At 38.6% G+C, this 15278-nt stretch overlaps 2 protein-coding genes across 2 annotated transcripts; both read right to left on the reverse strand.

The window, feature by feature from the left end:
• Positions 1–726: 726 nt before the first annotated feature.
• Positions 727–1725, reverse strand: TAAR5 (trace amine associated receptor 5). The gene has a single exon (XM_052678186.1). It carries the CDS (start codon positions 1723–1725, stop codon positions 727–729), a length of 999 nt encoding a protein of 332 aa, XP_052534146.1.
• Positions 1726–9428: 7703 nt separating this feature from the next.
• TAAR2 (trace amine associated receptor 2) lies at positions 9429–14161 on the reverse strand. Its single transcript, XM_052678194.1, has 2 exons — positions 14124–14161; positions 9429–10464 (listed from the first exon to the last, which is right to left on the reverse strand). Exons 1-2 carry the CDS (start codon positions 14159–14161, stop codon positions 9429–9431), a joined length of 1074 nt encoding a protein of 357 aa, XP_052534154.1.
• Between the last annotated feature and the right edge of the window lie 1117 nt (positions 14162–15278).

The following is a 15278-nucleotide window of genomic DNA, read 5'->3' on the forward strand; positions in this document are numbered from 1 at the left end:
AATACTCCATGCAACTCCTTTCCTCCCTCTGTCTCCTTCTTCTACTCCCTTACACAGTAGGAATGGAAAAGATACGAAGAAGGAAAATAAGGATCAAAGGTATGGAGCATTCAGTTTGCACATTCTGATTAAACAGGTATCTTCATTCCATGGGTTTGAAGAGATTCTACCAAGGAATTTAGTATGCTTTCCCGTACGTAACATCTGGCTCAGTAGCAGGCTAGGAAAATTAAGTTAAAAATGTCAGATTGACGTTTCTTTTCCTCTGCTATTGTCCACTACCATAGTTAAGGATTTTGTCTTACCTGTTGTTGCGTCCTTATACTTTTTTGTACTTAAAAATTAGCATACACCTTTTGTAACTTACTAAATCATCATCACCTACTTTGTTTATTAAAAACAACTGTCTCTTAAAAAGGTGTCTTCAGAGACAGGCAACAATTTTTTCAGTAACAGTGTGGATGGGGTCCTTTTTTGCAGCTGACTATAGACAAGTTTCAAATGCTTGTCACATCACATAGCAAAGTCAAGACTAACAAGGCATGTGTACTGAGATAAATGTTGTGGACAATTATTCACAGAACAGCGTGCCTATTTAAACCTGAGATTTGCACAAGCCAGCTGTTTTAGGAAAAAAAAAAACTAGCTAGCTGGATGATCCATAATATTCATGAGGAATGCCTAAACATAGACTAAAATATCTTCAGCATGAGAAGGCTCTGGTCATTATTGGTACAAGTCTACTCTTGATGTCCTGGAACAAAAGATCCCCTGAGTTAAGACTAGTTTCACAGCTTTCCTGAACCAATGATAGGAAAACACATAAATCAAGGGATTGCAGGCAGAATTAAAGTATGCAAACCAAATGAGGATGTCAAATAGGACTGGAGGAGTGATGAAATTCACAAGGCTGTCTACCATGGTGTCAATAGTAAAGGGCAGCCAGCACAGGAGATAGATTCCTACAGCTACCCCAAGAGTCTTTGCTGCTCTCTTTTCATTTTTGGATGCTCCTCTGTGTAGCTGAGCCCCAAAACTTTTATTCATGTTGTTTATCAATCTGGCTTGCTTGTTAGCGACAGTAAATATTTTTACATACAAAGTTATCATTATGAGGCAAGGGAAGAAGAATACTGGGAAATTCAGCCACCCCCAGAGCTTATTGAACAGCAGCTGGCAGCTACCAACGCAGGGTACATCTTGCAAAAAATGGCCCAGCCCTTCTGCAATCTCTTTAATGTACAGGAAGACAGAGGTGTAGACCATGGGGACTGCCCACCCCACCCCAATGCACATGCAGGCCACTCTTAGAGTAAACTTGGTGGGGTAGAGCAAAGGGTCACAAATTGCACAGTGCCGATCTATGGAAATGAAACACAGGTGAAATATGGAGGTCAGGCAAAAGACTGTGTCCAGAAAAGTGTGCAGTTTGCAGAAATCATCTCCAAAATACCAGCAACTCTCTACAGACCGGATAGTGCTGAAGGGCAGCACAGTCAATCCCAGGAGCATGTCAGCCAAGGCAAGGGAGAGGAGCAGAAAGTTGGTGGGAGTGTGCAGGGCTTGGAAATGGGAAACAACGATGACAACGAGTAGGTTCCCCAGCACTGTAATCAGTATGCCTAGGGAACAGGCCAGGTAAATGGCCAGCTGCACCCCGAAGGGATGCTGAGTTCTGTGACAGGAGCCGTTCACCTCATAGCACAAGGCGATGAGCATCCCCATCTCCGCACTACGGCCCTGGGCTGAGCCCATGGCAGGTCCTGTGCCTGCTCGGGTTAGCCGCAAGCCTGGAAAAGGATTCAGCTTCCAGTGGAGCTGCCAAATGACCTGCAAAAAGCTGTTTAAAAGGCAGATTAGAAGGAGAGATGCCTTTTAATCAAATACTTTTATTTAAACTATTGAACAGTTTGCATATTTCAAGTGAAAAAAAAATGAGCCTATAATATCACTTTTGTATCTCCTGAAGCTTCAGATTAGCATGTTCAATTTTAGTTGCAACAATTTTCCTGCATTTTTGACTTGATTTTCTATCATCCAATACTGTGAGTAGTGTAGAGAATGCAGCAAATCTGTGTAAGTAATAAACAAAATGAAGTCCTGCCATAGAAGGAAAAATACTGCTGAGTAACAGGCTTTGTGAGCTAAAGCTCATGGAATATATTAAAGCTGACTCCAGTATCATAGCACACTGATTCTTGTGAATTTCCCTGGAAAGGAAGTTCCAATTTAGTTGTGAATCTTTTTATTAAATAGAAACTGAGAAGTGATTTTTACAAAGTAACATCTCACTGCAAAAGTAAAATCTGCGTGGCACATTTCTCTGACTAGTTTCCTAGCTATGGGCATATGCATGGATATCTGGTGAGGTAATGACAAATATTCAGCAAGACAAACACAAATATTGCTGTATGTCCTAAAGATTGCCACTGTTTTATACTTGTGACATTACTATTCAAGCTTTACATTTAAGTTATGTAAGTTTTAAATTGAGCTGTACCAAATACAAGATATCAGTGGATTATAATGAGTTGTTCCAGTAATCTGGAATTACTATATCAGATAACTGAATGGTATAGTTTTTAACAGCTACAGTTAAAAACACAATATTTTCCTCAGTGTATTCTTTTTTCCTTAAAATGACTGCTGTAATAGCTGGATAATATTGTCACCTTTCCCATCCTTCCTAGCATCAACAGAGCTCTTAAATTGGGAATACTTACGGTGAAATAGGTCTTTCCATGCTACGGGAGCTGTACTGCAGTGTATTGAAATCCTTTTCCAAGTACGTCCATTGTCTGAGTGGAAAATGTGAGATCAGTCAACGCCTTAAATAAACCAGATGGAGTGTCCCTGTAGGTGGCTATTATACCTTAGGGGCATAGGGGGACTGTTGTGTATCTGGCAAAAATAGCCATTTTCTGAAAAGCTGTTCAAACACACAAATGCTCAGCTGCTGTTGAATCTCTGAAGGCTTATCTCAAGGTTAGTATCTGTACTTTCTTTCTTAGGATGTTTCTGAAAGAAGATGCAGCTCATGCTAGCTCATCCTGGGGTGTCACTGACCCTCACCTCATGGAGGCCTGCATGATCAGTGTGGACATTAAAAATCCCAGTGCATTAAAGTGTAAATTAGGCATAGTTCAGTGAAGGACTGCACTAACCTGGACATATTTCAAAGTTTTCTCCTTTTCCTATGTTCATGTTTTAATAAACAAGCATTTAGGTTTAGATCATTAGAAGCTTTTGGATAGCTTTAATATAACCAATAGCTTTTTTATACTCTGTGCTCTAGTATTCCCATTAATTTTCATTTTTCCTATATTTTACATGTAATAAAATACCATTCTCACCCAATCCCTTTGTCATTCATTGTCAAAATACTCGTCAGCTAGCTAACTATCATGGTGCTTCTGAGGTGATTATTGTCACCTTGAAAGAGACTGGTGTGTAACAAAACAATCTCAGTTTGCCCTTCCTGCACATATAATTTGCTTGACATCTGGTTGCATGAAAGAGCTCACGATCAAGAAAAGGCTCAGACAGTGGCAATGTATGCCTTTATAACTTAAAACAGGAAGAGATTATTAACATGTATCAACTCTGAATGTAAGAATGGTATCATAAAATGAAAAATGTCAATCATTCTCAAAATGTTCCTTCCCTTACCTCTTCCTCTTTCAGACAAAACTGCTGGATATAATCTCAAACTGAGTTTTTGTTGAAAGTGCTACATAGCCTAGCAGTCAGCAGAAAAAAAGCCCACAAAAAATATAGGAGGAAAAGTGTTCTATCTGGCATAGTTCAAACTCCTGCAGTGAAGACATGGATAGACCAAGATCTTTTTTATTGAAATTGCTGTCCATGGGCTCTAAGTTTTTCTAGGTAACCTCTAAGTCTGAACTCCTTAAAATAGAACAAGGCAGTTTGAATGGATTATGGACCAGGACAGCCATCATCACTGCCTCTGTGCTGTGAATTTTTTCCTCACAGTTTCAAAAAGAATGAGTCCGGTATCCTTAAACAGAAAATAAAGAATGAGAAGGTGATAGGCTTGCTAAAATGACCTATGCTGCACTGCTGAAACTAAAACTCCAATCTTCTGTCTGTAATGGAACCTATTCTCCTTTGTAACGGAGAGAAGTGGTTGTCTCTGAAGAAGTCTGCATATCATATATGAATGTTTCATCATTACTGCAGACTTGTTGAAATGTACATTGTGTAAATTCTCACCCAATGCAGTCTAAAATCATACGGAGGTGCCATTCACTGCAGACAGGGGTCTCCACTAGGTGCTACATGTATCTCTTCTCTACTGGACTGAGGACTTCACGTTTGGATGCAGTACTCCAGGTGAATTCCCCATGGGTGAGAGGGGAAGGATCACCTCCCTCAACCTGCTGGCCACGTTTCTCTTAAGGCAGACCAGGATGTGGTTGGCTTTCTGGGCTGCAAGGACACATCGGTGGCTCATGTCCAGGTTTCCATCACTGTTACCCCCAGGTCTTTTTTTTTTTGCAAGGCTGCTCTCAATCCTTTCATCCCTCAGTTTGTATTGGTCATGGGGGTTGGCTTGACCAAGGTGCAAGATCTTGCACTTGGATTTTTTGAACCTCATAAGATTCACCTGGGCCCTCTGAATGGCATCCCATCCTTCTGGTTTGTTGGCTACATCCCACTGCTTGGTGTCATCAGCAAACTTGCTGACAGTGCACTGAACGCCACTGTCAATGTCACTGATGAAGGTATTAAAGAGTATTGGCCGCAGCACCAACCCCTGTGGGAAACTAATCTCCATCCAGACATTGAGCCATTGACCACTACTCTCAGGATCAACCTGTACCCAGTTCTTCGTCCTTCAAACATTCCTCCAATCAAATCCATATCTTTCCATGGAAAGATCTTTTCCAACTTCCTTTTTGGAGGAAAGGATATTGTAGGGTACCATGTCAAAGTTGAAATGGAGGACATCAGTGGCTATTCTCGAGTCCATTGATGCAGTGACACCGTCATAAAAGGTGACCAGGTTGGTCAAGAAAGATTTGTCCTTATGAAGACATAATGGTTCTCTAGTATCACCTCCCTGCTTTCCTTGCGCCTCAGCATAGCTTCCAGGAGAATCTGTTCCATCATCTTCCCTGGCACGGAGGTGAGACTGACAGGTCAGTAGTTCCCGGGGTCATCTTTTTTACCCTTTTTCAAAATGGATATGATGTTTACTTTTTTCCAGTCACCAGGACTTCTTCACCTGATTGCCAAATTGATGGGCAAAGGCACAAAATCTGGATCCTAGCTCCGCTGATGCCAGGTACCTGCAGTTTATGTGAAGGTAAATCTCCACCTGAAGGATTCTCCTTTTGTCGCCAGTCTATACACCAGAGCATTTCAAGATTTCAATAACAAAAGTCAAAGAGTAGCAGCTTAATGATCTATGTAGCTCTTTCTTGTAGAGTAAAACTAATTTTACAGTGGTTTTTATTTCAGAATCCTGGCTTTTCTCTTTCTCGTTTTTTTGTTTGTTTGTTTGTTTTTTGGTTTTTTTTTCCTTGGCTGGAGAGGAGATGGAGAAAAACAGTTTAGCCTTTGTTTATGTGGCAAACGAAATACCTTCAAAGAGGAGCAGGTCTGTGACCCTGCTATTCCTGCTGTCTCAGGTTCAGACATCTGATGCACAGGAGCAAGTATATGTGTGGACTGTGAATGTAGCTTGGAAAGGTGAAAAAAACTATTTATTCTTTCAGAAGTGATCTAGCCACATAATTTGCACTGATTTTAATTATATGTGGTGATTCAGATATTTTTATAATACAGGTGATAATATCCTTCATTAAGAAATTATCCTTAATAATATCCTCTAATATGCTTTGCAGACACTTAAGAGGAGTTTTGCTATTTATAAACCAACTAGAGGCAAAGTATTTTGTCTGTCTGTTTTGTATTCTCAACAGTGCTTCAGGTTGTTTTTTGCCCCTTCATTCCAGTGTAGCCTCAGTTAGACAAATACTCTGATTCAGAGCTAGCCAGCAAAACATGTTTAAATATCTGGTCTGTTATTAGAATGCTTTTTTTCGGTACTCTTTTCTCTCATTATTGCATTTTGGAAGAAATGTTTAATTGGAATACATCCAAAACCAGTCTTTCTATTATACAAGAATGACCACAATTTTCTCAGTTTGTATGTAGTTAGAGTCTCACGGCTGTCCCTTGAGAAGTTGCTCATTTTTTGCCACGTCAGTTTTCTCTCTAACGCCTCAAAGATGCATTGTTGCTGCTGCTGCCTTGAAAACAGACACACACACAACCAGTCGACTGGGAAGATGATTTGGTTTGGTTATGTGAAAGGAAGAAAAAATAAAGTATTTTAATATATTATGTTCACGTCTGTACACGCGCCTTTTGTCAGGAGTTTCATAGAACTCTTACTTCCACTTACTTAATTTTCATAAATAAAATATCTCGGGGAGGTCTTTGTCAAAGACATTACAGATTGGATACTGACTATGGAGCATTAATTTTGGAAATACTATGGCAGTGTCTCAAGGAAATTGCCATTTGGATTTTTGTGTTGTTGCTCATCTCCAAAATCTCTGTGCCTCTAGATCCCCTGTTGTGCCAGTGAACTGGTGCTAAACACCTCCTAAATGCTCTTCACTATTAAGGCACAAAATAAAGAGTAGCAGAGATCTTGTAAAATTAAATCCATCTATGTATTACAAAACGTACAAAATGGTGTTTTTGAAACCTAAAGATTCAATTTTATTTTATTTTTATCCCTGTATAGATAAAAGCAAAATAGAAATGTCAGTCTTCTTCTTTAAAACTGCTTTTGCAGATGGACTCCACAAGGGGGAAGGAAACCCTCTCAGTTTACTTACGATGTGACACAAACGATGGAAAAAAGAGACCCACACTCCTGCAGCCTCCACTCCCTCCGAGGCAGTGTTAGCTCCTGCTGGAACCATTCCCAGCTAAAAAAAATAAAAAAATAAAAAATAGAAGCCCCAGTGCTTCTGGTTGCTGTCCCAAGGAAAGGAACAGCCTCACAGAATTTGCAATAAAACATGAAAAAATGTGTAAGAGGCTAACGTGTTTCAGAGGGAAAGGTTACATGCTATTTTTAGAGAGGAAATCTTGAAGAGATCTGCACTGCTTGCATCTGAATATAAATGTGTACCTCATGGAATTGAACGTGGTGAGGGTTATAGCAAAAACTGCAGACGCTCCAGTTCACCTGCAGATTACCAGGCATGGTCTGCAGATGTTAATCTGCAGCCCTTGGTTTCATGCAGAGCAGTGGTTGGTTTAGCATCAGGTTTTGAATTTGTGTTGTTTACAAGCAGGTGGAACAGCAAATGGTGCTGTATCCTGCAAGCCCCTCCCTGTGACAGATCTGCAAGACACCTTGTCCAGAAAAACTACTCCGGTAGTCCAGATCCAGCTGCAGGCAGACTGAGCAGAATACTCCAAACACACCCAAGGACATGAGACACTGAAGCCTCACAGGTAGCTGCAAGTCATTTTCTGAGGATTTGCAGTAGAAGAGATGTAGGTGTAATATATTGGGCTGACTGTGAACAGTTTACATAGTTTGTTAAAGAAATCCTGAAATTATTACTTAAAATGTCTTTGACAGCATCATGTGTCAACAGCTAGGTATATAACATATAGAAAAAAATTTCAGAAATGCTTTAATGCAGAACCACAAACTTAATTGGATACCTACCATGAACACAGTCCTGTTGAAGTAGCAGGAGGAATTAACACATGCTTGCCCAATAGTTGAGTACATTGGTGATCACTTATGACAGCAAACATTGTGAAGATCCTTTTAAAGGATACGTGATTAGTTTTCAACACAAACCCTTCATGGACTTCCACCTGTGCTGTCTGCAGATGCTCATTCTTATTTTCACGTAGAGACTGACTGATCTGATGGCACAGAAGTTCCTCTAAAGCAGCCACATTGAACGATATGCAGGCATGGCCTGGGACATCTGGTTGTGACACCGCCTCTGTAGTCTCCCCTATCATCTGTCATGAAACCCTCCCTGTTGACAGCAGCATACTGAGGATGCTACATATCCTTCAAGCACTGCAAATTTCAAGGGATTAATCTCCAAAGGAGAGGCAGAAAGTCCTGCATCTTTAAGTATAGCAAGGCTCACATGAAACTTACAAACAGGGTATTTCCAAAGGGAGATGTCTGAGTTCAGTTTCATGCCCAAGGGCCTTCCTATCTGGTAAGCTAATCATTTTCCCTTTCATCAGCTCTTAGTGGACAACAGGATCCATCTGCAAAAGATTTCTCATTTTCAATGCTGATCAACAGTGCACCTCAAGAAGTCTACCCTGAAAGGCATCCCAACTGAAGGGAATATAAAGGGCAATAGGCAGTGGTCAAGAGCTCAAGGGGTTCTTCACTTAGGGCAGTATTTATAAGGTCTTAGGATAATTAACTTTAATCAAAAATCTTTCAATTTCTGGCTACAATTCAGGTGAGGCAATCTTGGAATCTTCTCCAGTAGAGTTCTGGTACTCGCAGACTGTACATTCCTAGTGCCTTTCAGGCCAGGCTACAAGGAGCTTGAGTTTCAGGCATGGTCAGGGAGTGCCTGTTCATCTAAACTCACCACACTTGAAAGGCAAAAGCACAATGGTGGCTTACACTGAGCTTGTAGAGTGGTATGGTGAGTCTGCACCACCACAGAGCCACAGCTAGAGGCTTCAGTTCCATGTTCGGGTTTGCTGGAGTGAATCTTGGGAGAGTTCGTGGTTGGAATACTCTGTAGCACCTGGAGCCTGACGTGGAAGCTAAGAAAGCACAGGGATGTACATAAAATGTGAGTAGAACTCTCATTCCTGTGCACTGTGCATATGGGAGGTAAATGCTGCAAATCTGATTCCGCTGATTTCAAAGGAAAAGAGCTTCAAGCCAAAATTACACTGAAATTCTATACACTGGGAATTAGAGCAGATAATATACATCTATACATTAATGCCTTAGTCAACCTTTAGACAAAAGGTTGGAAATACTATCACCATACTGGTTTGGGATGTATTCAGCTTAGGAAATTATTGATGATTGATTATTGATTAAGAAAGACTTGCTGCATGCATGCAGAATTAGATGAAATATTGTGTTTATAGACTGTATACTTCCGAAATAGCTCATGCAGAGATTCTAGAAAAATTTAACTTCTCAAACAGAATCAAGGCAGTAAGAGTCAGCACAGGTGGCAACAAAATACCAAAATATAAAATGTCTGATTTTATTAAGGGAATATTTGATAATTCTACAGAACTGAATTGTGAGATTCATATTGTACATTTCAGATAATTTACTGAATTATGAACACCAAGTAATCCGTTGTTAAATCCTCACCTTTAGAACTGGTGCCAGTTGTAGAATGTACAATGTACTACAGTGACTAATCTTCAGATGAAAGTTTTGTTGTACGAAGTTGGGAGTTAAATATTTTGCCTGTTACAATATATTTAAAAGCTTTCCGAAACCATGGGTAGAAGAAGCCATATATTAATGGATTACAGGTAGAATTTAAGTAACCAAACCAGTTTAGAGCATCAAACAAAGGGGAAGGAATAGAGAAATTTAAAAATGGATCAAGTAGGACCGCAAAAAAGCAAGGAAACCAGCATACAAAGAAAGCCAACATAACTACACTCAAAGTCTTGGCAGCTTTCTTGTCTTTGCTCTTAGGAAGTCCATTTTTCATATCACTTTTTCTGTGCTTGTGTGTCTGGCTCAACACACGTATGTGCTTTTGGGAGACTACAAAAATTTTAATGTAGATCCCTAACATAATACAAGCAGGAGCAAAAAGACCAACTGTAAATAAAACAATCCCCCACGCTTTGTTGAACATAATAGGGCACAAGCTTGAGCATTTGACCAAACTTTCATAGCCCTCAATTCCAGAAGCATAAGCTTCTGAGAAAACAACACCAAAAGCAAATGCAGCTGGCACTGACCAACACACTGCTGTTATTTGTTTTATGGCAGCCATGGTCATTGTGCTGGCATAATGGAGAGGGTGGCAGATTGCATAAAAACGATCCACTGCAATGGAACAAAGATGAAAAATGGAAACCAAGCAGAGCATCAGGTCAAAACTGTAATGAATTTTGCAGAACATCATCCCAAAATACCAGCAGTTCTCCACAGATCTCACCATGCTGTAGGGCATAATGGCAAAGCCCAACAGGAAATCTGTGACAGCCATGGATAAGATGAGAAAATTGGTTGGAGAATGAAGCTGTTTGAAATAGAAGATGGAAAAAATTATGGCCGTATTCCCTGAGACAGTGAGAAGGAAGGCTGCAGTTATGGAGAAATACAATACCCCTCGTACTCTCGGTGACCTAGAGCTGTCAGAACAGGACCTATTTCCAAACTCAAAGCAGTCAGTAAAATCTCTCGAGGTGTTCATGGAAAATGTAATAATCCTTTATCAATTTTTCTACTGGGTATGAAGTTCCGTAAGTAGATATGATTTTCACAAATTTCCAAAAGGTTCCATGTCCTAACATGAGAAGACAAGAAAAAGTTAGACAAGAGCATGAATAAATTACAGAGGGAAATGCAATAATTCAGAGACAAACTTTCTCTTGGCTTAATTATTGCAAATAATGTATAAAAAAGCGGTTGAAAGCAAGCTTAATTATCTTCTAAATTAACTGAATTATAATACAGCATCAAAAGTATTTTATGCATTCTTTTGTATCTAGATTACTTTGTAAAATATTTTGTCTTTCAAATAGATGTCAATATCACTCATTCTAAAACATTAGAAGAAAAAGATGCGTAGACAGAGAGACCCAGGCTCACTTCAGTTTCCAAATACTCTACAGGATTTTTTTGTCTCTTCAATCCTAGAACATTGATATCTTCTAAAGGAGAAACATGTCATCACATCAACTTTCCTAGAGATTTCAGTTAGTGGGTTATATTCTAATGCTCATTTTGTAAGTCAAAATTCAGCTGCCAGCTCCCCCTTTTCAAATTATTAATCATTCTAAACTCACCTTTTGTGGATTATAAAGTATTAACAATGAATACATCTGATTGAAATCAGTTTCAGTGTTTGTTTTGAGTTATTATAGTTTCAGTATCTGGAAGGGTTCAGACTTGCCTTGTTTCCTGAAGTAAGCTGTGGTCCAGCTGTAATAAATACATATGAATACACCTGTGACTATTTTCAAGAGTCAAAAAATTCCCTTTCTTCTGCAGAGAACCACACCCTTTTCTTCCCCATCTAATTCTTCTCTTAGACTCAGAAGAAATTTAGAAATAGAAGCAAAAAGAGATACTCTTCTCCACATCAATTTAACCCTATCAGAAATAACTTGAGAAGCATTTTAGTCCACTGAATTTTCCAATGGGCATCACCCTGAAATGAAGAAAATGCAGAAAGAGAGCACCAAAATATTTAAATAGTCATCTGTTTTATAGACTAACACTACCTGAATCTGTTTTAATATCATCAGTAGATTCTTTAGTAGGTATTTTCTTGTTTTGTTATTGTTCTGTGGTGTTGCAATGCCTGTAAAAGGCAGACCATCTTTATACCACGGTTCAGTTTAGTGAAATGTGGGCAATTATTTTTCTTTTATGGCTCAATACTTAATTCCCAGGAGTTTTTAAGTTAAAAATATTTGTATAATTCAGGGATTGACATCAACAGGAGATAAACATAGCGAAGTGTCTGAAATCCCAAGACCATTATTTCTCTTTTCTCCATTCATTTACCCTCATGCATTACTGAGCTGCTTTGGTGGGTTAAGGTAAATATAAGCCTTATTAAAATTAGTCTTTAAAAAATGATACTAAAGTTTAAGATGAAAGGAAGTTGTAATGTTTTTTCATCTACAGTATTAGAAAGTGCTCCTTAACTTTCAATTTTAAATAATTACTATTTCTAATGAAACTTAGACACAAAATATGCAATAAATTTAAGATTATCATCTTGTAACTTAATGAGTGGAAACAGCACTGTCTCTCATGCTAGTTGTAGCAGTAGCTTTTGTACAGAGGAACTTCCCTATACTTTAGCAAATAATAAAGATGTATAAAAAGAAGCGTTATTTTAGAACAATTTATCATCTGTTATTGGACAGCTTCCCATTTAAAAAGAAATAAAACCCAACAAAAGAAGTATTTATTTTCTTACAAGAAAAGACAAAAATTAATTCACTACTTATATGAATAAATTGAGTCTTCTGAGGTTAGAGGTGGATATTTAGATGTTAAGGCTGAGTGAAGCTTGTATGGATGTATGGAAGATTCATTACAAGCCCAAGTGCTAATTGTTGTTATTCAGCATATGGAGGATGGATTCTTATTGACTAATAAAGTACGTCATGAAAAGAGGGCAGAAAATGAACACTGGTTTTAAAATTAACTAAGGGAAATGTTAGAGCATTTAATGGAGTTTACCTTTTTGACAGTTGTTTCAAAAGACAAATAAATGGGGGAACTTTCTGCTGGCAATAAAATGCAAATACAAAACAGAATCATTTATTAACTCCAAAATAAAATAATAATAAAATAATATTTTTTTTCATTGTGTACAGTAGAAATATTTTATTTTTGAGATCTGAGAGTATTTTTGTGACAAGCATACGTAGAAACCGTTTTTTAAGTAATTGAGAAATAGGCAAGCTTCACACAGTTGATCTTTTGTTAAAAGAGTCACTAAAATATAAATCTGCAGAAATCTATGCAGACCAAATTATATTAGATTTCCAACAAATTACTGTTAAAGGAGGCTATGCTTCAAAAACCATTACCTTCAGGAAGCAGTGTTCCATGCACCTCACTAGTGGTTCTCTTTTCAGCACGGTGCAGCAGACTGCAGTGGGGGAACAGTTTGATATATTTCAGAAATGAGATGTTTAACAACAACTAATACATTTACAGGAACTGAAACCTTTATGAAAGAATCTGTTTAACTGGGTTGAAGGAAGGTTGCTGAAGGGATCTTGGAAGCTGTCCTTGAGAACTAATCATACCAGATACTGCAGCACAGCACTGGCAGTTTGGAGAGAAAATGGTGTAGTCATGATTTTCATTGATAGCACAATCTAATTCTTGCCTACGTTTTGCTTCATCTTGCACTTTGTTATTTCCTTGATGCTCTGAAATACTGATTGGTTCCAGTAAAGCACTGTGAAGACGGACCTCTCTTATTACCCTGAGATGACTTCAGTGAAGTGGAAATCACAACAAAGAAGCATAAAATATCATCTCAAATTTTCTCAAATGACTGCTTTCTCCTGTTGGTAACTGAGAAAGTACAGAGTATAAGGTACACTCTGTTTTTCAGTTCTCTCTCCTTAACTTAGTTAGTGCCGTGGCTACTTGATGCTTAAGGAGAATAACTTCTCTTATATCTATGAGAAATAAAAAGTCCAGATATCTAGAGTGGATTATGGAGTTCTGATTGCCTAAGTTGCTTGCAAATCTGATCTCTTAGGAAATTAATTTGTTTTACAAAGGCTAGTGCATGCATCACATAAATATTTTCAATTATCTAAGCACAACATTTGATTTAAAGTGAAGGTTATGAAGATCATGAAGAACAAAAAATGTTTTAAACAAACTTAAAGGAAAAGAAGGAAATTGAATTTAGTTGGAAATAATTAATTTAACGAGGCTAAATAACACTATGCAAGACTTAGTAAGTATGATAGGAATTAAATTTCATAAAATAACAGGATCCCAGAATAATTGACATTGGAAGGAACTTCTGAAGGTCACCGTGTCCAGCTGTCCTGCTCAAGCAGTGCTATCTAGAGATGGTTGACCAGAGCTGTGCTTAAATGGCCTTTATATATCTCCAGGCATTAAGATATTTATAATAAATGTTCTCCACAATCTTCTGGACAACGTGTCTTTTCTTGGTCACCCTCACAGTTAAAAGGTGTTTCCTGATGTTCAGATGGAACACACTGTGTTTCAGTTTGTGCTTATTGTCTCATTTTCCAGTTCCTTAATCATCGTGACCCTTCATTGGACTGTATTCACTCTGTTCATGCCTTTCTTGTACAGAGGATTAGAGAAATGGACCCAGTACTCCAGGTGCCACTCTGGGTTGCAACATTACCTCTCTTCTATCAGCCACTCTTCACAATTTGGTATCATTTGTGAACTTGCTGAGAGAACTCCCTAATCCAGATCACTAATGAACATGTGAAACAAACCCTGACTCCTGCTTAGACTTTGAGCCACTGATCACCATCCAACCCCTTGGCCATTCTCTCAATATTCAATCTGTTCTTTCAATCAACTATGTTTATCCAGTCCATATCTCAGCAGCTTGTATTTATATAGAAGAACTAATGGGATACAGTGCTGTAAGACTGTACTCAAGTCAAGGCAGACAATATATACTGCTATCTGACTTGGTAGATAGTAGTATATATTGTCTGCCTTGACTTGAGTACAGTCTTGGCACTGTATCCCATTAGACTGACTACCAAGTCAGTCATTTCACATCACAGATGTTTATCAAATTTGAGCCATGCCTAGTGGAAAAAAAACTTACTCAAAAAGGAGATTAGAGCTAGGCATAGTCTTTTTCTGTATTAGGTCACTGGATGATGCAGTTACACTGAAGACTGTAGATAACTAAGATGATCAGAAAAAAATGTTCAAGAAAAAGCCTTTTGTGGAACACTAAGTATCTTGCATTTGACTGTATGTAGCATTTATGTTCTTCTCATCTGTGTTGAATGAGTATTTATGCAATGTACAAGAGAGTACATTGTGTCCAGCCTGGATGAGTTAATGATCTAGGGAAAGCCATACACTTTGTGGAATTTACACAGTTTGAGAGCTTATTTTTTTCTGTTTGAGAACTGCACTAATACACTTTTTCATCCAGCTGGTAAGAATGCTCCATTTTGGAGTGATACTTGCATTATGAGGTTTCTGGAAGGATTCTGCTTGGATAGCCAGTGCTCATCTTTTTTCCCTGTGCCACTTCTGGTGACCAAGGGGCAGGCCATGAGGCTCAGCTGGAGGTGGGACCACTGTGCATTGGGCCAAATCAGGTTGCCATTCACAGGCTGCAATAGTGTGTCAAAACAACCAAAACACAAGCTACAGCTACCAAGACAGAGGCAACAGGTGACTCTGTGTCCTGGACTTACTGCAAGAAACCTGTCACTTCTGTTCAAAGCATGAGAGGAGGTGGCATTGAAAACTATTTTCACTGGTGGCAAAACAAATAGACTTGGGTTTACCAACAAAAAAGAAC

This window comes from Tympanuchus pallidicinctus, unplaced genomic scaffold (assembly GCF_026119805.1).
Source record: "Tympanuchus pallidicinctus isolate F22 unplaced genomic scaffold, pur_lepc_1.0 scaffold1, whole genome shotgun sequence".
NCBI classification, from domain to species: Eukaryota; Metazoa; Chordata; class Aves; order Galliformes; family Phasianidae; genus Tympanuchus; species Tympanuchus pallidicinctus.

Excerpts from the sequence above, each read along its gene's own strand:
- TAAR2 (XM_052678194.1), bottom strand. The coding sequence starts at position 14,161 with ATGATACCAAATTGTGAAGAGTGGCTGATAGAAGAGAG. Across the intron at positions 10,465-14,123 it reads GAGTGGCTGATAGAAGAGAG|GATTATTACATTTTCCATGA; the intron begins GTAATGTTGCAA and ends AAATTGATAAAG.
- TAAR5 (XM_052678186.1), bottom strand. The coding sequence starts at position 1,725 with ATGGGGATGCTCATCGCCTTGTGCTATGAGGTGAACGGCTCCTGTCAC.